General features: G+C 34.7%; 1 protein-coding gene across 1 annotated transcript; it reads right to left on the reverse strand.

The window, feature by feature from the left end:
- Positions 1 to 151: 151 nt before the first annotated feature.
- LOC121232063 (uncharacterized) lies at positions 152 to 5,854 on the reverse strand. Its single transcript, XM_041117435.1, has 10 exons — positions 5,589 to 5,854; positions 4,674 to 4,702; positions 4,421 to 4,505; positions 4,111 to 4,320; positions 3,283 to 3,405; positions 3,144 to 3,201; positions 2,924 to 2,997; positions 2,093 to 2,181; positions 1,922 to 1,994; positions 152 to 627 (listed from the first exon to the last, which is right to left on the reverse strand). The coding sequence occupies exons 1-9, from the start codon at positions 5,658 to 5,660 to the stop codon at positions 1,925 to 1,927; spliced, it is 810 nt and encodes a 269-aa protein (XP_040973369.1). The 5' UTR covers positions 5,661 to 5,854; the 3' UTR covers positions 152 to 627; positions 1,922 to 1,924.
- Between the last annotated feature and the right edge of the window lie 16,276 nt (positions 5,855 to 22,130).

Below are 22,130 nucleotides of genomic sequence, written 5' to 3' on the forward strand. Positions count from 1 at the left end.
AAATTTAATACTAAAATATATTATATAATGATTTTGAATCATGTTTCTGTGTTTTTTTTCTCAGACAACTATCTAATCCAATTAATAGGTCTAATTCTCTCAACCATCAACGGAAACTTAAGTAACAGAAAGCAAAATATTAAGCTCGATGTTTGAATATTTTAAACACGATTATGACATGAAAAATTAATACAAAGACGATACAAATACATGGTTTAGTATCTGCTTATATTCTCTAACCTGAATGGACTTGAAAAAAGGAAAAAAAAATTGACTTGAATCAATAACGTCCAAAAGTCAAGGTTGAATTGCAGTTCCAAAACACTATTAGTCTCTATTCAGAAACTCCTTATAACCCTTATAGAACTAACCATAGTCCAAGCTTTGCGGCACACTCTGCAACAGTCTCGAAGCGATTCAAATGATTTAAGTTCAGTTAACTCATTCCATCAGATTGTACAACACCTGTTTGCTGCCATCATCAAAAACATAACGTCGGTATCAAGAGGCACTGGCATTGGCATTCATGCCACTGAAATTTCCGTGACATTCAAAGGATGCAAACACATTGTATTTCAACTTTCTGACTCGAAGGAAGTAATATTCATCGTTTTATCATCTTCCTCACTGCAACCAAAAACGAAGGAAAGTTAAGGGGACGGTCAAGATAATGAGCTAAACTAACACTAAACAGCTCTTGTACTTCTTTTATTTGGATAACACTAAACAAGTTACCTGCCAAGCATAAGCTAAGCCGATTAAATTATGGCAACAATTTGTTAAGCACAAGATAATGAGCTAAACTAACACTAAACAGCTCTTGTACTTCTTTTATTTGGATAACAGGGAGTGAAAACAGCCTCTGATTGTTTTCTAACCAATATTCATATACATATATATATAGCCCCACCCACACCACCTTTCATATTTAATTGAGTTCCTTTTAAACCAAGTTTTTCTCCCCACCAACATGAATGTCAAAAACAAGATCTGCAAAACCAAACCCTTAGAAACCAATGCTTTGTTGGTTCAAGTGACAAAAAGCTTGGTCCCTCTTTCCACCATGAGCTTCACTAAAAAACTTAGGAAAAGTAAATCCTTAGAAATATTGGTAAATCGTTAAATATTTTGGTAAAAACTTTTCCTAAGCTTTTTCTAATGAAGCTCATGGTAGAATTTCCTAAGTTTTCCCCCATTTGGGGTAGACAGACTCTAGAATAGTCGAGGCCTAATGTACCTTCCCATATTGGGGGATCTTAGACACCAAAAAATAAAGGCATAATAATAAATTTAGCTTTTAACATTTACCTCTTTTGGCACTTTAACCCTAATTCTTTTGTTTTTGGATCACTTTGGCTCTCAAATTTTAAAATTTAGTCAAATTGCTTTCTTTTAGATGTAAAAGTTAACTGAACCATTAAAATTTTAATGGCACTGACGTGGCTACCTGCATGGTAGTCCATGTATAATTCATAAAAAGTCAAAAATAATAATAATAATATTTAAAATTTCACCAAATTTCAAAAAAGTTCATAAAAGTTTTTAGAAAAATTATCTGTGTTAACAGTGAAATATATATGGACTACCACATAAGTGGTTACATCAGTGCTGTTAAAATTTAATGGTTTAGTTAATATTTTCATCTAAAAGAAAGCAATTTAACTAAAATTTGAAGGTTGATGGCCAAAATGATCTTAAAAAAAAGAATAAAGATCAAACTGACAAAATAGATAAACGTTAGGGACTAAATTTGTTTTTATGCCCCCCAAAAAAAACTTGGAAGCTGTTCAAATCAAAGTGTTGCTAACCGAAAAGTGGAGAGTTGTATCAGAAGTTTAATATGCAAAGCTGGTGCCATTGGTATTAATCTACCACAACAACTGATTGATAAAGTTCAAAAGCAAAATGCAAAAGAAATTACCAACTATGAAGGTTTTGCTTTCCGTCCAACTTGTGACACTCGTCTTAGCACTTGGGTTTCTTGCTTCATATCTCTGCAAAATAAATAAAAGTCATAAATATTGTTGCAGACACTCAGTCAAGCAGAAATCTTGGAAGCTTCGTTTTGTGTGAGTGTATGTATATAAATTACCTTTGATATAAATAATAAAGAAGATAGAAAAGAGGAAGCAGCATCATAAGTAGTATTGATGTAGCCATGTAGAGTAAATTTGTTTGCTTCTGAAACAACAAAAGCAATTTCAAATGTTAAATCATATTTCGTCAATAGTATAAATAAGTTAAAAGGACTTCTACATCATTTTGAATAAATGATAACGAGAAGTTTCCGAAAATGACATTCTGGAAATTTAGTATTACATTTTAATAGTCACACTATCTTTGAATTTATTGGAGATTTTGCGGATATCCTAAAACACAAGGCGATTAATCTAGGCAGCATAATGAGATTTATGATAAAAAAAGCAAAGGTTAAAGTACTTGGGAGGTCCCTATATTATAGGGACCGGATCAAATTAGTCCCCCTATTATTAAATGAATCAATTTAGTCCCTATATTTTATTAAAAAGAATCAAATAAGTCCAAATTGTAACAGATTTAACATTTACTGTATGAAAAATATCTTGAAATTTATTTTTTTCAATTGCAGCTCAATACCAAACAAAAATTTTCATTTACAGGACCATAAAAACTTTAACAAATATTATCCCTGTTAAACAGAAAATGATATGTTTTAAACAGTAAATGTTAGCTCTATTCCAATTTGTGCTTATTTGATTCTTTTTAATACTACAGGGACTAAATTGATTCATTTAATAGTAGAGGGATTAATTTAATTAGGTCCCTATAATAGAAAGACCTCTCAAGTATATTCACCAAAAATTGAACCCCAGTCATCCATGCAAAGTTCAACTTTTAACCCAACTCCAAACTAAACCAATTATGATTTAAAAAATAAGCTTACCTTTCCTCCTCTAGGGAAAGGTTTTGCTTTTCCAGAGCAAGTGTGAGCATCACAAAATTGGCGCAGAAACAATTCTTCAAGGGACAATGCAAATAAAAGTAGAGATATTAGCAATAGTATGACCGTACCTCATTTTAAGTGAAAGATATTCACGTCACTACAACATTATCAGTTTTTAAATAACAGAACTCAGGATATATGAAAAGGCATATTTATATACCATGGAGGCGTCTGGCAGATGGACCCTGACTAATAGGAAAACAGCTATTGGCAAGACTCTGCTTACACGAAAGAATAGATGTAAATGAGCCAGAACATTGGAATCAACAAATTATGGAATGACAATAATTAGAAACAACCTCACAAAGATGGCGGTTCCTCGTTGCAGCAGCAGGATTGCACTTGGCCTTGAGAAAATTGGAATTTATCACAAAGTCACAATGCAATGCTCCACATAAGTCAGCCAAGCACTTACTTTGATTCTGAATTGATCGGTTAAGCTTTGTCAGCAATGTAAAAATGAACCATAATTTGTTTATGAAGATTAGAGAGATATTGACACCCTAAACTGAATGACGTTTAGCAAACAATTTAATACGTAATGCTATTCATGTCAAGAAATGTAGTGCAGAAGCAGGTAAAAGTACTATGGAGGCCCCTGTACTAGGAGTTAGATTGCATTTTACCCCCTCTACTCAAAAAAATGAACAAATTAGCCCCTGTACATTAGATCAAAGAGCAAACTGATCCTCTTGTTAAAAATTCCATTTTTGTCGTTAAAAATTGGTCCCCATACATCAGCACGACGTATATGTGGCATGTCACATGCCACTGTCTATTTATTCCATCGACCACGCTAGTTTTTAACAATAAAAGTGGATGAAATTTTTAACGGAAATAACCAATTTGCTCTTTAATCTAATGTACAGGGACTAGTTTGCCCATTTTTTAGTAAAGGGGGCAAAAAAACGCAATCCGGCTCCTAGTACAAGGGCCTCCATGTTACTTTTACCTGTAGAAGCATTAGTGAAAGAAACAAAGCACAAGGTAATACAGAGGATTACCATAATTTGGAAACAATATATAACTTGAAATCACAGAATTACAGAAAAGAAAGCACTTTATGTTATGGCACAAGAAAAAGACCTACAATTTGTTGCAAGAAAAGGAACAGGAGTCTAACATACAACATTTAGAAGATTGTAGTGCCTGTTGTCAAAATGCTGGTCGAGAAATCTTTCAGCACGAAAGCTTTTCTTACAATATCCACACCGCCACTCGTTTACATCCAAATGAATCTTGTGTCGCTCTTGATCCCTAAAAAGATCGTTGTCTGGATGAAGCCTACAGTCAGCTGAAATCTGATACCCTTCTTCTTCAACGAATGGCATCAAATACTACAAGGTGAACATGAAGAACATTTTCATCAGCACGACGCAGAACATCTAAATGAAAAAAGTACTCCTCATCAACCTGAAAGAGTCATCTTGTTCTTACATCATCTATAATCTGCCAGGCAGCCCTACTTCTTTCTCTGGAACAATGTACTTCATGAGTATCATGCGATTCCTGCTTAAGAGTCCTAAAGAATAAGGATAATGAAGATATCATCAGCAGAACTTCATGAAAGAAGATACCACATTTTTTTCCAACACCCATGATCACTAGTCATCACAAAAAAAAGGCAACCAAGTACAAATCAACTCAAACTCCCATCTCCCCAACTGGAACAAGTTCAAAACAGCATTACCTCGCAGCCAAAGATTCTTCAAAGCCTTGCTGCATAACAATAAACAGAAGAGAAAACACAAAAGGTCAGGTTGGAAAAACGGTGCATCTTAACTTATTCTGATGTTTTCATTTCAAGAAGGGGCAGAACGGGGGGAGGGGGTGCTGGGGCTGGCAGGGGCCCTGGCCACTTAAAATGGAAAATTTTCCCTTTAAGCCCTTTAAATTCTCTAAATTTAGGTTGATATATGGTAAATTTGCACTTTGGCTCCCAAAAATAATAAAATTATGATTTAATCCTAATAAAAAAACAGTAAAATTATAAGCTAATACAATGATAAAATTACATTTTAGCTCTTATATAATTTATATTTAACTTTGGCCCCCTAGAGAAAATTTCTAGGCTTCGCCCCTGATTTCAAGAATGCAAATACAAATACAAATACAAGCAAACACTGTCCCAGAACTAAGCATTGAACTCCAGACTTAGGAGACATATACAGAGAAATGAATCATGCATATCTTCATATAAAAATTTTCTTGTTAACAAAAATGACCCTTTGATAGTTAGGATATATATATATATACACACCCACACACACACAACTAATCTAATTAACTGAAGTAATGGTCTCGAATATACAATATACAACCGACATGAATATACTCGATTTTTTTCCATATATTTGGAGGATCATAGCTTTCTATCAATATCCATATATATGAAGCACTGATACATTCAAGAAAATGAAGAGTTCATATAACCTAACTTATATGTAAGTACCAACTAAATTGGATTAAGGAATTTAAAAAAGAAATTAAGTGGAAACCCATATGAAATATAGAAAAAGGAGCTGAAATTGAAATGAGGCATTAGATTAAATTACTGAAGTAAATATTAGATATTTCTAATCAAAATGAGAAATTAAAAAAAAACCTGGGATTTTGTGACATGCAGCAATATAAATTGAATGAGAATAATTAAAGTTATTGCTTTGGCTCTTCCCATCTCTAATCTTCAGTCCTCGTCTTCTTCTCTCTCGAATGGGAGAATTAAAGCTTTAACTTTTAATTCTTCTCGGCAAAAAAGGAAAAAAGTGAAAAACTTTTCCCGGAAATTTCACTGTTTTTCTAACTTCTAAGCTATCTCGGTTTCGTGGAATTTCAAATTGGGCCCTTTTGGGTATAAAGATAAATTAAAACTTACGATGGTTAAGGATGTTCTCATTTTAAGAAAGGATTGGTTATATTTGAAAGGTGTTGGTTTTAAGGGCCGCCCCATCTCATCATTCTCAACCCGGTCTTAGGCCCATTCAATAATAAAAATGAATCATTACTAATATCAAATTTAAAAAAAAAAAACGGCCCAACTTTTAATTTTGCAAAATGTAACTCATCTGTTTCAATTTTGTATAATTTGATCTTCCTTTTAAATCATTAACACCTCTAAAAAAATTACTTGAGCCACCTACTGTGATTTTAAACAAACAAAGATATTTCAAAATTATAGATTAACTTTGATCTAATGTATAATTTGATATATGAACTTTGATTTATTGTAATTATGCACATGGAACTTTGATTGTGGTTCAAATACATACATAAAACTTTAATTTTATTCAATTGTATACATTTACATCAATTTATTTCTATATTAAATATATAATTATTGGTATTGCAATATATATTTAAAATGGTACTAAGTCAATAATTGTGTTAGTAATTTACGAAAATTAAATTAAATTAACATTTCATGTATAAATTTACTTAAATTCAAAATTTATATACAATTTTGAGATTTATGCAGAATTCTATATATGGTTAAAAGAAGTGAAATTGTGGTTATCAAAATAATATTCTTTTTTTATTAATTTATCATTTTAAAAAAATCAACTTAGTCTTGGACTATTTTATTTCTTAGTTTGTTTTACATGCATTATTGGCCTTAAATTAAATTTGTTAAAATCCGAATTCCAAAGGGGCTGCGTTCTATACCGCATAGAAGAAGGAACCAAAAGGAAAAAATATATTTTTTGATATAAAAAAAGTCAATTTATTGACAAATTAGATTATGCAAATTAATATGGGAAAATATTTGTTTTGTATATTCTACAAGTAGGGTCAATGGGTCAACAACTATCTTATAAATATATAATAAAATATTTAAAAAATAAATATTAAAAAAAAAGACAAATGACAATTGTTTAAGGTTGACTGTGGAACAAAAAAAATGAACTTCTAAAGTATCAATTATCAAACTAACTCAATTAATAATGGTAGGGATGAAAAAATATAATCTAACCATTATTTTATGGAAGCTTTTTTTATGGTTAAAACATGCTCTAAGTTCATTTATTCTACATATATTTAAAATTTAGTCTCTCTAATTTTATTTTAAAGAATTTAGTTCATCTACTTTCAGATTTAAAAATGCACGTGAACATGTTACTACTGTTAAAATTCTTTTATTAAATTTATTACAATATCATTTTCTTATTACATCACTATTATGTAAGGTTTTCTTTTTAATTTCAAAATATTACACTAATAACTTAAAAAAAATTTAATAATGTTAACAACTTTTAACATATTTTAACTTTTTTTTTATCTCCTACCTATAAGTCTCCAAGTTGGGAAATAAAGAAAAAAATCAATATTAATATAACAACTCAAATTCTGCTCAACTAAATTATTTACTCTATCCAACAACTTTAAATATAATTTTTGTACTAGACATGTTAATGGGTCGGATCAATATCGAATTTTGAAAAAAAATTCAAGTTTAACTTATCCAAATTTATTTAAATAGTTTATTTCACTGTTCAAAAAATAATAAACATATTTTAATTTTAATTTAATTATAAAATTTTTTTATAGTAATATTAATATATATTTGTTTTAATTTTTTTTAATAATTGACTTGAACTAAATTGAAAATTTTAAGCTCCAACCTAATTCATGAGCATCTATACTCCATATATTCCAAATAAGACAAGAGACAAGTTTCAAGGATAAAAAAGCTTATATTTCAATATTTATTCTTCTCATATTCACACATGATACATAAATACTTGTCGGGTAGAGTTTTATGTCTTTATTCAAGTGTTTATTTATAATTAAGAGAGCTTAACTTGCAAATCTGCACATTGGAGAAGTCAATCTAAGTTTATTATATTAGTATTCTCGTTCGTATTTTAGGGGGAAATTAGTGGCTCTATCTTAACTTTCAAAAGATAAAAGATTACAAAAGTTATATATTGTTATTGAAGAAAATCATTTCTAAATGAGAGAATTGAGGAAATCCTTAACAAGAGAAGTCAACAAAGGTAGGCAATTGACATAAAACCACTGTAATTAATTATTGTGTAAATTTTATTTTCAATATTACTAGCTTTCATTTCAGATTTTCTAAGTATTGATATTTTTGAGCTAATAGTAGCATTTAAATTCAGTAAGTTAAAATTTATCATTAGTCTCTTATTATGTGTAGATTATGGATTTAGTAACTATTTTTTAATTTGATCATTTTTAGTGTCAATACTTGTCGATTTTTAAAATTTTAGTCTTGACTCAAAACAGTAGTTATTAAATTTATTACTTAAGGGTGTGTTTGATAAACATTGAAAATTTTTAACGTTTAATATTTTAAATGTGTTTGATAATCATTTTAATTTTTTACTTATCACTTAATATAGAAAATACTTAGTTAATTTTATTTTATTAAAAAATTGAAATAAATTTTCTTTTTTTTTAAATTAAATATTCAAATTAATATATTTATCTTTCATCCAAAATAATATGAAATACTATATTAGTAACATCAAAATTAAAAAATATTATTTTTTAAAAATCACTATTTACTTTTACCAATCAACATAATTATATTCAGAACTTATATTAACTAATTTGCCAAACAATTTTTTAATATAAACTCAACACTTTTGAAATCTAATAGTAAAAATTTAATATTTAATTTTTAGTTTATCAAACACATCCTAAGCATTTATCTAATAAACCATTAAAAAAATATTTTCAATGATTTTTTTTACATGTGCTTGATAGTCCATAATAAAAATAACCCTATAAAAATTTCAAATAAAATTTAATGGAAAATAATTTTAATTAATTAATTAATTCAATTTTAAATATTTAAAAATTAAGGATAAAATGTAAAATATTTTTCCATAATTTAAAAAATATATATAAGACAGTTTAATTATATTTTGTACTTGACTTTAAGTGATATATCAAATAGATTTTATAACTTAAATTTACAATACTTAGTTTTTCAACACTTAATTTTTTAGTTTATTAAACAACACCTGAAATAGCTTATATGACATTATACATGCAATAATACATTTGCCGTATAAGATTTTAGAAAATAGCATAATTTATAGGTTATCATTTGGGCCATGATTGAAATTGTAAAATTTGAAATATACAAATACTAAAAATGACTAATATCATAATAAAAGGACCAAATTAACAAGTTGTGAATAACATAGGGACTAATTGCAGAATTTAACTATCAAATTAATAGGATTAAAATTACAATTTAATAATTATTTTATTGTAATTTTTTGGTTAAAAGACACTTATCCTCTTAGGTTTAGTGTTAAATATACTTACCCCTATTGTCTCAACAATGCTATAAACTGCATAGAGATCTACTAAGTGTAACGCCCCAATTTTCAGGAATTCTGTGAATGTTGGCATAGGTTTAATTATGTTTGTGGGCCTCTAGAAGGCCCAAGCTTAAGATAGAACCCAGTAATTTTAGTTAATTTTTGTTCCATAAGAAAAATGGAGTGAAATTATGAAATAGGACCTATGTGAAAATGTTTGAAAATGCTATAGGCTAATTTGTAGTGGCCAAATAAATAGAAGTGCAAAATAGGAGGATTTGCATGACAAACCTCCCATTTTACATGAAGTGGCCAGCCATCATGTTGTTGTAGACAATATGAGCACTTGATATCCATAATTCATGGTACAAATTGATAATAGGTTAGGTAAATGTTCCATAATAATGAATTAGGTAAATATTTCATGATAATGGGTTAGGTAAATGTTCCATGATAATTGTTTAGGTAAATGTTCCATGATGGGCATTTCATGTCTTTTGTATTAAAGAATTAAATGGATGAAATATGAAATTTTATTAAAAGAAAAAGGGGTGAAAAGAACAAAGTTTTGTCCACCTTTGTTCATCATAACCGAAAGTTAGAGAAAAGAAAGGAGAGGAGAAAGCTCTTGAGTATTCGGTCACTAGGAGGAGGAGAATTGAAGGTAAGTTCTTGGTACCTTGCTTCTATTTTGAGGTTCATGAGTTCTTCTTGATTCTACCTTAACTCTTGAAGCATATTTTGGTTTTTAGTTGCGTTGTGAGCATTTAGTCATGAATTAAAATGAAGGAAATGGTTGTTGTTTCATGTTCTTTTGATGAAAAATGGAAGATAGGTGAAGTTGAGCCAAACAAATGAGCATGCATGTGCCTTAGATGCTAAAGGGAAAAATCGGCTAACATGTTGTGCTTTAAAATGATGAAATGGATATTATACTTAAGTAAAATCATAGATATGTGATGATTGATTGGTGATATACATGTTTAAATAACATGCATGCAAGGTATGTGTGAAAGAGTGATTTGGTAACAAATCTGCTTGGGATAGCAGTAGTAACGTGACTTTGGAAAGTCACCATAAATTGTGGGAGATGAATTAGAAGCTGAATAAATTATGTAATTAAAGCTTATTGAGTCTAGTTTCAAATGAAATAAACAAGAACATATTTTGAATTCTGTACAATGAGAAATTTGATTCGTAATGAAGAGAGGTCAGATTAATCAAACAGTGAAGCATGGGAAACTTTGAGAAAAATCTGGTATTGATTGGATAAACCAAAAAATCTGAAAATTTTATGGATAGAAGATATATGAGTCTATTTTCAGGGAAATTAACGGCACTTGATTTGGAGTTTCGTAGCTCCAGTTATAAATGATTTAGTGATTGTTGCTCAGGAAGACAACTTGCAGTGAAATTATGATTATGTGGTAAACACTGACAAAAATTTGTTAATTAGTTGCTTATTGATTTCTTATAAGCTTACTCTGATCTGTAGGTGTGGTTGGCCGAATATTGTAAGGGGTTAATACGTAGTTCGTATTTGAATAGTTAGATTAACGTGTTAGTAATCCAATTGTAGGCGGTTCGTGTGTGGATCTCGTCAGCATATCGTCGCAAACAGGTGTGTAATGACACCCTCTCATAGACTAGATTGGCAAAAGCTGAAATGCCGAAATGCCGAAAAGTCAGTATTTTGGGAATTTGCGAGTGTGCGAATGCTCGTAAGATAGTTGGGTTTGTATATTTGGTAATCTAAAGTAATAAACTGCAGTACGCGCGATTTCGTACATTTTGATAATTTGGGCTTAATGGGCCAAAGATCGAGTTCATGGGCCAACGGGCCCAATTCGGTAAGTATGCGCGGTAAGTGTTCTGATAGTACGTAAATAGTTAGGATATGCATGAAAACCCTAAAAGTAGCTAAATTACTATAATACCCCTATGTATGGAAAATTACTATTATACCCCTAGGTGCAAAATTACCGTTATACCCCTAGGGTTAATTTTGATTGAAAAGCATGACGATCTGATTCTGTATGATGTATGCCATGATTATATATCTGTTGCATAGTGTACAAGCCCAATCTGAACCCACCAGCCCAAACCCAAGACCCAAAACAGACCCAAAGCCCAACTACTAGCCCAATAACCCAAACACTTTCAGAAAAAACCTAACCCCTAACCCTAGCTGCCGCACCCATCACCTACCCTCTGCCACCGCCACCAACTCCGCCGATCACCTGCCCTTCTGACGTCGCCCTACCTGCTCCACCTGCAAGGAGAGAAACAAACACACAAGGCAGAGGCAAAAACAAAAAATAATAGAAATAGATAAATAGGTATTGTAATCGGTTATATAAAGAGAAAAGAAAATGTACAATGGGTTCCGATTTTTTTTTTCGGGTATCAAACAAGGGATTCAACCTAAAAATAACAAAGGAGGCAGATTCAAGGTCTTTTCCTTCTCAAGTTTTGAAATTTATTTATTTATTTTGTTCTCTTTTTTCTTCATACACACATAAAATAAATAGTAAAAAGGGGAGTTAAAAAGGGTCATACCTGCGCCGCACCGGAGGAGAGAAGACGAGCGGTTACCCCTCGATCTTCGAGTCTCCGGCTTCTTTTTCGGGGATTTGGCCTTAGATCCGTACCCTAGGGACGCTAGGCTTCAAAAGGGGACCGAAAAGGTCCGATTTTGGACCTCCGGCCGCCACACACGGTGGCTCTACGGCGGAGACTCGCCGGAAGCCTTGGCCGGGCCATCTCCGGAATCGGAGCCTGAGAAAATGAAAAGAGAGAGTTTTCTCTCTGTTCTTCAACAAAATGGTGAAACAATTTTATTTTTAGCCTTTTTTTTATATTTATATTAAACACAAAACGGCGCCGTTTTAGCAAAGGGGGATCCGCGCGTCGACCCGACCCGACCCGAAGGATCCGCGTGTTTTAGTTTTTTGGGCAATTTATGCGCGTAGTCCCTCTGATTCGCGGCGTGTTTCAATTTGGTCCTATTTCGCTATTTCTTTGTTTTTAATTTGACCACAAATTTTTATTTTTGTTTTATTTTAGTCCCCTGAAGCGCTGCGTTTTGAGATTCTGGTCTATTTTCCATTTTGGTCCCTCTCCTTTCCGTGCGTGTTGCAATTTAGTCTTTTTAGTCCTCTTTTTATTTCGAATCTACCCAGTATTTCTTATTCTACTTCGATTTAGTCCTCTTTTTAGTACTTTTGCTATTATTATTATTATTATTATTATTATTATTATTAGTATTAGTATTGGTATTATTGTTGTTTCTTTTATATCTCTATTCATATATACTTATGTATTTTTTTAATATATATATGTCTTATTATTATCATATAAGTGCTTGTATATATACATGTACATATTTTACATATAATTTGTTTAATATATATACGTATACTCATATTTCTTTTTTATATATATCTATATACATATACATATTTTTATTTTTTATAAGTATATATATTTATATGTATGTATTTATATAATTTTGTATATCTTAATTTGCATAGACATATACATACATATGTTCAATATATTTTAAACATATATATAAATTAACGTATTTATTTGTATACGTAGGTATATTTTCATTATTTTTAAACTTTAATTTGTACATACATATTTTCATGCGCCTACTTTATATATGCATTTCATTATTTTTATATTCCATAATTCTATACACCTATATATATATGTGTACATATTTTTATATATATGCATTTTTTTTTATATATTTTAAAATACTTTATATATATTGTAATTTATGAATACACACATATTTTATTTTTTGTCTATACATATAAACATATATATATCCCTTTACATTTTCATTATAGTCACTATCTATTTATTTCATTTTCATTATTATTTTGAACGAATGTTTAATTTATTTGTTCATATATATTGTTATTTTATATGATTGTAGGTTTGACTTTCATTTATTTTATATTATTGCTATCGCTCGTATCATTTTTACACTTTTGTATTCATTATGATTTTGTCATGTATAGCAATGTAATTTGCTTTCACATTTTTTACTACGACTTCATGTTTTTATTTCACTCGCTAATAAAATTTGTTTAAAAAATGATATTTTGTGTTTAGATTCGAGAGGATCGTACCCTAACTTACTGGGTTTCGATTTCCACAATAAATCTAAATACACTAATCTTTTCAAACTCAAGTTTTGAAACGATCTCGGGAATTAAGAAAAGATCGTGTCCTAACTTACTGGGCATGATCCCTTTCCTAAACCCGAGATAATAAAATATCTTTTAAATAAGTAAAATTCTGGCATTCATTCACGTATTGGGAATTTGAGACATTGTATTCTAACTTACTGGATATGATTCTCTTTCTCGAATAATGTGAAATATGCCCATTTTCCAAAAAAAAATTCAACGTTTAAATACAAGGATCGTATTTTTTTTAAATTCTTCTAAGTTTTCAATTTTCGACATTAAGACATTAAGTAATCAACTAAGGTACCAATTTTGGGCGTATCGAGGGTGCTAATCCTTCCTCGTGCATAACCGACTCCCGAACCCGTTTCTGAATTTCGCGGACCAAACTTGTTGTTTTAATAAAATCAAACCGTTTATTAAAAACAACCGCTTTTCGAGGTGATCCAATCACACCTTATAAAAAAGATTGGTGGCGACTCCTGTTTCATTTTCTTCGAAACCCAAGTCGACCCCGTTTTTATCAAAAAAGGGTGCCAACAGCTTGGCGACTCCACTGGGGACACCAAATAAGAGAGTCAAGCCACGTGTTGATTATTTCTTGTCTTTTTGTTGAAAGTGGAAAATTCGATTTAAATTTACGATCCTCTCATTGCATCTCTTTTTGTTTTGAGTTATATTTTTATCATGTTCTGTATTTTATTTTATACCTCTGCACATTGCATTGCATGACCGTTGGTCACACCCTTTTAAGTGGGAGTGAGAAACTACGCCTTCGTGAGGTTTTCACCTCCGCATGGGATAGTGAATCGCTTTCGGGATACATTCGTACCTATGTCTTCGTGAGATTTTCATCTCCGCATGGCCATAGGGAAATGTATTCCCCTGAACCGAACTCGGTCTGTATGAGCCTATAATGGGTAAAGATCGAGGAATCTGCTGGTTCAGGTACCTTATCTCTAGAGCCATACCACATGTAGTGAACCTTAGGAACCGACCTAGGTAGAGCTACTCCAAATTTTAGTGCTTACCTAAATGAATGTTGTATTTATTTGTCGCTTATTTTAAATCTTATTCTGTGTTTAATGCTAATTTACTTTGTTTGTGATTGCATGGCATCTTCATTCTAAAAGAGGTGTCGATTTACATTCAGTTTCTCAGTAGAAAGCTTATCATGGAAAAGGGGTTTGTTGATAAAGTAGAGGATAATGCGGCTGTGCGAATATGGGCTGAAACGACACAACGGGAGAAAGGCGATAGTCTTACCGAAGGGTACGTGTCAGAATTGTGGGATTTTACCCGTATCAGTGTAATCCAGAATGACCTTCGAGAAATGAAAGAAGTCTGGGATCAATGGGATGTCGAGGCCAAGCAGTTGTTCTATTGTAATTACGGTGACCTACCTTATCTGCTTAGTGTCAAAGTGGACAAGTATTTATTCCGAGCCCTTGCTCAGTTTTGGAATCCTGCCTACAGTTGTTTCACTTTTGGGAAGGTAGATTTGACACCTACTGTGGAGGAGTATACGACCTTGCTTCGGTGCCCAAAGATTCAAGTCGACAAGGCTTATTCCAGAGCTGCTTGTGTCCCTCCGTTGTTAAAGAAATTAATGAACATCACTGGGATGAGCGAGCAGTGGGTCGCTGCCCGGATCCAACAGAAAGGCGACAGTAAATGTGTTCCTTGGAAAAGTTTGCGAGATTTGGTGCTTGTACATCCTGACTTAAAGAAAAGGGTCGATGTCTTCGCTTTAGGTATCTATGGACTAGTGGTTTTCCCCAAAGCTTTAGGACACATAGACGAGGCTGTATCTGATTTGTTTGATCGGCTTAGTAAAGGGGTTACACCGGTTCCGGCAATACTCGCTGAAACTTTTAGATCCTTAAATGCGTGTCGAAAAGCAGGGGAGGAAAGGTTTATTGGATGCGCGCAGCTCTTATTGGCATGGTTCCACAGCCACTTCTGGAAAGTCGAAAAGGTCTCTTATCGGGTATTCTCCGATAGCTACTCCCCTCTAGGAGAATTGGTGGCCACGCCAAGACGGGATGATATTTCAGAAGAAAAATGGATAGAGATACTCCAGAATCTCCAGGATGAAGATATTGAATGGAGGGCTCCTTGGTTAATTCCTGATGAGATATTGTACCGATGTGGAGATTTTGACTGGGTTCCGCTGCTCGGAATATGGGGAGCTATCGGATATGCTCCTCTACTCGTATCAAGACAGTATAGATCACGACAATTCATACCAGCAACGCAGGGGTTGGCTTATAGTGATTTTTCCTATAGGGAGGACAATTACAAGAAGAAGGTTCGAGAAATATCTAGTGCCTGGAACCAGACTCGTCGAATGAAGATCTTAGCCGTGGGTCCGACAATTACCCCCGAGTATGGTCAGTGGCGTGATCAAAGGATCAACGACAACATCCCGGCGTCAAATTCAGAAACTGCTCGATCTTTAGAGGAACACTTACAAGTTTTGCCTTCTGAGATAGAAATCATCAAACAAGAATTCGAAAAAAGGAGTTTAGAATTGGGGAAGAAGATAGAACAACTAGAGGAAGAAAAAATGCAGTTAGGACTGGATGTGGACATTCAAAGATCAGAGGCCAACAAATTGAGAAAAGGAAAGAACAAAGTAGAAGAAGATTTGGACAGCCTGAAGACAGATTACAAGAAGTTGCGTAGGTCGGTAAGAGCTGCTGGCTTGGGTAAAACGCCAGAACAATGGCGACAAGAAATTCAGGAGGAAAAGACGAAAGCTAATCAATGGGAAAAGAAATTTCAGGATACTCGGGCTCGAGAAGTCGCCTTGGGAAAGAGTCTACTAGTTTGCCAAGACGAGAAGACGGAGTTGAAGGTCCGGATAACTGAACTAGAAAGATCGCTTCACCAATACTGTAATCGTGATGCTACGGTTGAATTAAGGGCGAGCTTAGACCAAATTGAAGAATTAAAAAGACAAATAGGAGGGCTAGAGAATGCATTGCAAAATAGTGAAATCCGGATAGAGCTTCTGGAAGAAAATAATGAGCAGTGGCAAAGACAATTCCGTCAGTCTCAAGAGCAGATTGGAGAAAGAGATTATATTATGGGAGAGGCGGTGACTCAAGTGCGCGAAGTAGCTGATCATCTGCAAACTCTAGCGGTTCAGGCTGATCTATTAAGTTTGAAGTATGAGTCAGAGTCGGACAGGGGCCGAGAATTAGCTTGGCTTCTTAGAAAGGTTAAGGCTTTAAGTGTAAGGGCAAAGCCATATATGTAGTCTATTTTATGTAAAGAAACTCTTTATCTAGTAAAGTTTTCTAATGAAGTTGAATTAGAATCAGTGCCTCTTTTTCTTTGCATTCTTTTCATGCATTGCATCACATCATATGCATTAATGACCATTAAAAACCTAATCGAATAAAATCATTTCAGTTAACCTGGAAAACTAACAAAGTTACGGCACCCGAGCTAAGACAAAAATTATGGACCAAAGGTTGGAGAAGCTAGAGCGACTTCAAAGAGAAATGCAAGACCAGTTGCAGGCGCAAATGAAAGAGCAAATAGAAAAGATTCAGCGTGACGTGGTGCAAAAGATGGAGGAGTCCCAAAATGATCTGGTGGCTAAGATGACGCAATTATTGAAGGGGTAGATAAGGGTAAAGGTCCTGTGATTGTTAGTGAAGAAGAAAACAATGGTGAACCGCTTTATCCTCCAGGTTTCACGCCTCCGCATGCGCAAGTACAGACTGAGCTGCATCCGCGGAGACCCTCTGTGTCGGTTAGGCCCCAGCAGTTCCAAGGCGATGCTTCAATCCCAATGAATTTTCAACCCGGAGCGGGCTTTAATCCCGGTGATAGCCCGAATAATATTGCTGTCCCAGATCTTGACGAGATGGTTGAAAAGGACAAGGCGAAGGAGGAATTTCCAAAACAATTTGAAGAGAAATGGAAATGGATAGAAGAAAAGTTTAGGGCAATAGAAAGCATCGAAAGCTATGGAATAGATGCAAAGGATCTGAGCTTGGTTCCGGACTTGGTGCTCCCTTACAAATTTAAGATGCCGGAATTTGAGAAATACAACGGGACTAGTTGCCCAGGATCCCATATTACTATGTTTTGTAGATGAATGACGGGGCATATTAATAATGATCAATTATTAATACATTGCTTTCAGGAAAGTCTTACGGGAGCGGCGTCAAAGTGGTACAATCAGTTGAGCCGAGCTAAAATTGCTACTTGGAGGGATTTAGCACAGGCTTTCCTGAGACAATACAATCATGTCTCAGAAATGATGCCTGACAGGATAACTCTGCAAAATTTAGAGAAAAAATCGAACGAAAGCTTCAGACAATATGCGCAGAGGTAGCGAGAGGTGGCGGTTCAGGTGCAACCACCGCTTTTGGAAAAAGAGATGACGACGCTTTTTATTAATACTTTGAAAGCCCCGTTCATCACTCACATGTTGGGAAGCGCTTCAAAAAATTTCTCGGATATAATCATGAATGGTGAAATGATTGAGCATGCCATTAAAAGTGGAAAAATAGATGGAGGAGAAAATAATAGGAGGGCACCCCCGAGGAAAAGAGAAAATGAAGTGAATAATGTGAATGCTTATGGTAGGTCAATTACCGTGAATCAACCAAAGAAAGTGGTTGCTAATCAACAGGGATCATCAAGACAAGAGTCAGGAGCTAGGCAAACTACTGAAAAGCCCCAATTCACGCCAATCCCGATGTCATACAAGGAGTTGTATTAGACTTTATTCGATGCACATGTTGTTGCTCCTCGTTACTTGAGTCCTCTACAACCCCCGTATCCAAAATGGTATGATACGAACGCGCAATGTGATTATCATGCGGGAATTTCTGGGCGCTCGATAGAAAATTGTACTGCCTTCAAGAAGGTAGTAGAAGGACTTATCAATTTAGGTGTTGTCAAACTTGACGACTCACCTAACGCAAAGAATCCGTTACCTAATCACGCAGATAAGGGGGTGAATATGGTTAGCGAAGGTACGGGAGAAGAAGTCAAGACTGACATTGCTGAAGTAAAAACTCCATTGAAACGGGTCTGGAAAGAAATGGCGAAAAGAGGTTTGGTTATTTCAGATTCTGAGGAAGGGCATGAGATGGGAAATTATTGTGAATTTCACCATAAAACAGGGCACGAAATCCAAGAATGTGAAGGATTTAAGGCTTTGGTTTAAAGCATGATGGATAACAAAGAGATGAGGTTTTACGAAGATGCGAAAGAAATGAGGAGCATATGCGCAACAGAGTTGAGAACAAAGGCTCCAAATCATCCTGTGGTCATTATCTCACGCCCTAAGGGTAATGAGGTTAGGGCTCAGGTAACACCGAAAATTGTAATCCAGAAACCATCAAATTTCTCTTATAGGGATAACAAAATGGTGCCGTGGAATTACGGGTGTAATGTGACCGTTTTGGGAAGAGAAGCAGAAAGAAATCAGGAAATAGGTTCTTACACGCGCAATGGAAAAAGATATGACGCTCAAGCAGAGTCGTCCAGGGAAGAGAATTGGAAGAAAGAACCGAGGAAAGGGAAAGCAGTAGAAGTTGAACCGTTGGTAAATGAACCAATAAAAGAAGAGGAGGCAAAGGAGTTTCTGAAGTTTTTGAAACACAGTGAATACAGTGTTGTGGAGCAACTACACAAACAGCCAGCCCGCATTTCCGTATTAGCTTTACTCTTAAACTCAGAAGTACATCGGAATGCACTATTAAAGGTGCTAAACGAAACATATGTGGCTGACGATATTTCGGTAAACAAGCTGGATCGGCTGATCAACAATATTGGTGCTGACAATTTTATCTTCTTCAGTGATGATGAAATACCATCCGGAGGAAGAGGTTCTACTAAAGCCCTACATGTTACTGTCCGATGCAAAGGGTACACACTCCCGGGGGCCTTGGTTGATAATGGATCTGCACTAAATGTATTACCTTTGTCCACTCTTAGTCGATTACCAATAGACAGTTCGCACATGAAAGCATGCCAGAGCATAGTAAGAGCATTTGATGGAACAAAAAAGGAGGTTATGGGGAGAATTGAGATACCATTAAGGATTGGCCCAGTCAATTATGAGGTGGATTTCTTGGTGATGGATATTAAACCCTCCTACAACTGTCTATTGTGGAGACCGTGGATACACTCAGCAGGGGCAGTACCTTCATCATTACATCAGAAGGTGAAGTTGGTATCGGAGGATCGGTTGGTAACAATAGATGCAGAGGAGGATATTATCGCAATGATGACTAGCGATGCACCTTATGTGGACATCAACGATGAGGCACTAGAATGTTCATTTCGGTCGTTAGAATTTGTGAACGCGATGTTTATTGCGGAGGGAAATAGAATCCCAGTACCGAAAATATCTAGGACCACTGAGATGGGATTGCGATTGATGGTAGGAAGAGGAGCCTTACCCGGGAAAGGATTGGGAAAATATCTTCAGGGAAGGATTGAGGCACCAATGCCGAAGGAAAAGTTTGATAGATTTGGTTTAGGGTACAAGCCAGACATGAAGCAGAAGAAGAAAGAAGTAGAGAAGAGACAAGAAGAAGAAGGGCGCGTTTGAATAGACATGAAGCTAAGTGTGAGCCTTTAACCTTTCCCCATATATCTGCATCTTTTGTGTCGGGAGGATTTATCCATTCTGAATGTGGAGTGTCCGGTAGCGGCAGGGGAGGAATGTTGGAAAATGTTTATACCAACGCCATAGAAGCAACGGAAAGGAGGGCTTTGTTGGAGATCTGCCCTTATGAGCCTGGAAGCGAGCTAAACAATTGGACTGCTGAAGAAATCCATGTAGTCTTTAGGGCTTATTCAGAGTAATGCTCAAAACATTCCTGTTGTTTGTTGGCCTAGAAACAATATGAAATTTTTGTGAAATAGGCATGGGGCCTAAATATCATTATTTTAATGAAATACATGTCAACGTTCATCTTGATCAGTTTTTTTTTCTTTTTATATTTTTTATTTGGTTGATTGTCTTACAAATAATTCTTTCATTTGTAATTCTTTTGCACAAACATATTCACAAATTTATATTCTTGGTATATTCTTTGATATGCCCTCATAGGTCTTCAGATATCAATGACATGAGTGACGCTGCCTCAAACACGGAGCCTATTTTTGAGCAAGAAGTGTGTTCAGAGGGATCCCACGACTTTGAAAATGACGAAGATTATGATGCATCTCCGGACTTGTTAAGAATGATGGAACAAGAGGATAAGCATATCCTACCTCATAGGGAATCATTAGAAATAGTGAGCCTAGAGGATGGAAAGGAGGTGAAAATTGGAACTGAAATCACCGCAAAGACAAGGCAAGACCTCATTAATTTGCTCCGAGAGTTCAAGGATGTTTTCGCGTGGTCGTACCAAGATATGCCTGGGCTAAGTACTAACATTGTGGTGCATCGTCTGCCCATAAAAGAGGATTGTAAACCCGTTCAACAGAAGCTTAGGAGAATGAGACCTGACATTGTGTTGAAAATAAGAGAAGAAGTCAAAAGACAATTCGACGCTGGATTCTTACAAGAGGTCAAGTATTCGGATTGGGTAGCCAACATCGTCCCTGTTCCCAAAAAAGATGGAAAGGTACGAATGTGTGTGGATTATAGGGATTTGAACAAGGCTAGTCCAAAGGACAACTTTCCACTTCCTCACATTGATACTTTGGTAGATAACACGGCGGGCTATTCATTGTTTTCTTTCATGGACGGTTTCTCTGGATACAATCAAATAAAGATGCATCCTGGAGACATGCGAAAAACCACATTCATTACCTTATGGGGAACATTCTGTTACAAGGTAATGCCCTTCGGATTGAAGAATGCGGGAGCAACGTATCAAAGAGCTATGGTGACTTTGTTTCACGACATGATGCACAAGGAGATCGAAGTCTATGTTGACGATATGATCGCGAAGTCTAGAACGGAAGAAGAGCATGTTCAGGTCTTGAAAAGGTTATTTTTGAGATTAAAGAAATTTCAGCTCAAGCTTAACCCGGCCAAATGCACGTTTGGAGCCAGATCAGGGAAGTTACTAGGCTTCATAGTTAGCAAAAAGGGGATAGAGGTTGACCCAGACAAAGTAAAGGCAATACGAGATTTACCTCCCCCGCGCACTCAGAAGGAGGTTCGAGGTTTCCTAGGGAGGCTGAATTACATTGCTCGGTTCATCTCACAACTGACAGAGAAATGTGATCCAGTATTCCGGCTCTTAAAGAAACATAATCCGGGTGAATGGGATGAAGAGTGTCAGAGGGCTTTCGATAGGATAAAGCAGTACTTGGCTAATACTCCAGTCTTATCACCTCCAAGTCCAGATAGGCCATTGATATTGTATCTAACAGTGTTGGAGAACTCCATGGGATGCGTATTGGGCCAACATGATGAGACGGGAAAGAAAGAAAGGGCAATATATTATCTCAGTAATAAATTTACCGATTGCGAAATGAGGTACTCATCAATTGAGAAGTTGTGTTGTGCTCTAATCTGGGTAACCCGAAGACTGAGGCAGTATATGTTGTATCACACGACTTGGTTGATTTCAAGTTAGATCCTTTAAAATATATGATGGAATCGACTGCTTTGAACGGGAGAATGGCTAGATGGCAGATCTTGCTCTCAGA

This window comes from Gossypium hirsutum, chromosome A07 (genome assembly GCF_007990345.1).
Source record: "Gossypium hirsutum isolate 1008001.06 chromosome A07, Gossypium_hirsutum_v2.1, whole genome shotgun sequence".
Taxonomy (NCBI): Eukaryota; Viridiplantae; Streptophyta; class Magnoliopsida; order Malvales; family Malvaceae; genus Gossypium; species Gossypium hirsutum.

Coding starts and splice junctions, on each gene's coding strand:
- LOC121232063 (XM_041117435.1), bottom strand. CDS start 5,660: ATGGGAAGAGCCAAAGCAATAACTTTAATTATTCTCATTCAATTTATA. Junction 3,202..3,282: donor GGAACCGCCATCTTTGTGAG/GTTGTTTCTAAT, acceptor TCGTGTAAGCAG/AGTCTTGCCAATAGCTGTTT. Junction 2,182..2,923: donor CTTTCCCTAGAGGAGGAAAG/GTAAGCTTATTT, acceptor TTGTTGTTTCAG/AAGCAAACAAATTTACTCTA.